At 57.8% G+C, this 512-nt stretch overlaps 1 protein-coding gene across 1 annotated transcript; it reads right to left on the bottom strand.

Annotated features, from left to right (window-relative positions):
• Positions 1–176: 176 nt before the first annotated feature.
• DQ04_16701010 (hypothetical protein) lies at positions 177–512 on the bottom strand (the record flags this gene model as incomplete). Its single annotated transcript, XM_009317498.1, has 1 exon — positions 177–512. A coding segment is annotated over one exon (336 nt), but the record flags the coding sequence as incomplete, so codon positions are not given.

The raw sequence follows: 512 nt of genomic DNA, 5'->3' as shown, positions 1-512 counted from the left end.
CGCGCAACTTTCCCCCCTTTCGTGCAGCCTTCCGCGGTAGGCGGCAAGCATCCCCCACCCACCCCTCGCCCCCAGCAATAGCGGGAAGGGGGCAGCGCCCAGCACGCACCAACCCTCGACAAGCCTCCACTCGCTGTGCTCGCCTGCAGATGTGCGCCGACTGCGGGCCCCGCGCATCATCGGTCCCGGTCACGCTTCACAGACATCTCCTTTCTGCACCACCGAAAGCGTCGGTGGGCCATGTTGCAAATGCGCAACGCATCGAATGTAGTCCACACAGTCAGAGGTGCCCCTTCACCTTCTTCCCACAGCCTCTGTTTCTCTTCCCTTCCTTGTGCATCTGCGATTGGGTCGCTCATCGGGCAAAGGACTAGAAGAAAGCAACGCGAAAGTGTGAGAAGAGCAGCGGTGGAGCGCAGGCGCCACTCAAATAAGCAGCGGGAAAAGCACCTGTGAACAGATGACGGTTTCCTTTCGCTTTTAATAGAAAGATAACAGAATGGAAAAAAAAA

Source organism: Trypanosoma grayi, assembly GCF_000691245.1.
Source record: "Trypanosoma grayi strain ANR4 Tgr_1670_V1, whole genome shotgun sequence".
Lineage (NCBI taxonomy): Eukaryota > Euglenozoa > Kinetoplastea > Trypanosomatida > Trypanosomatidae > Trypanosoma > Trypanosoma grayi.
This window is presented reverse-complemented; position numbering and strand designations above follow the sequence as displayed.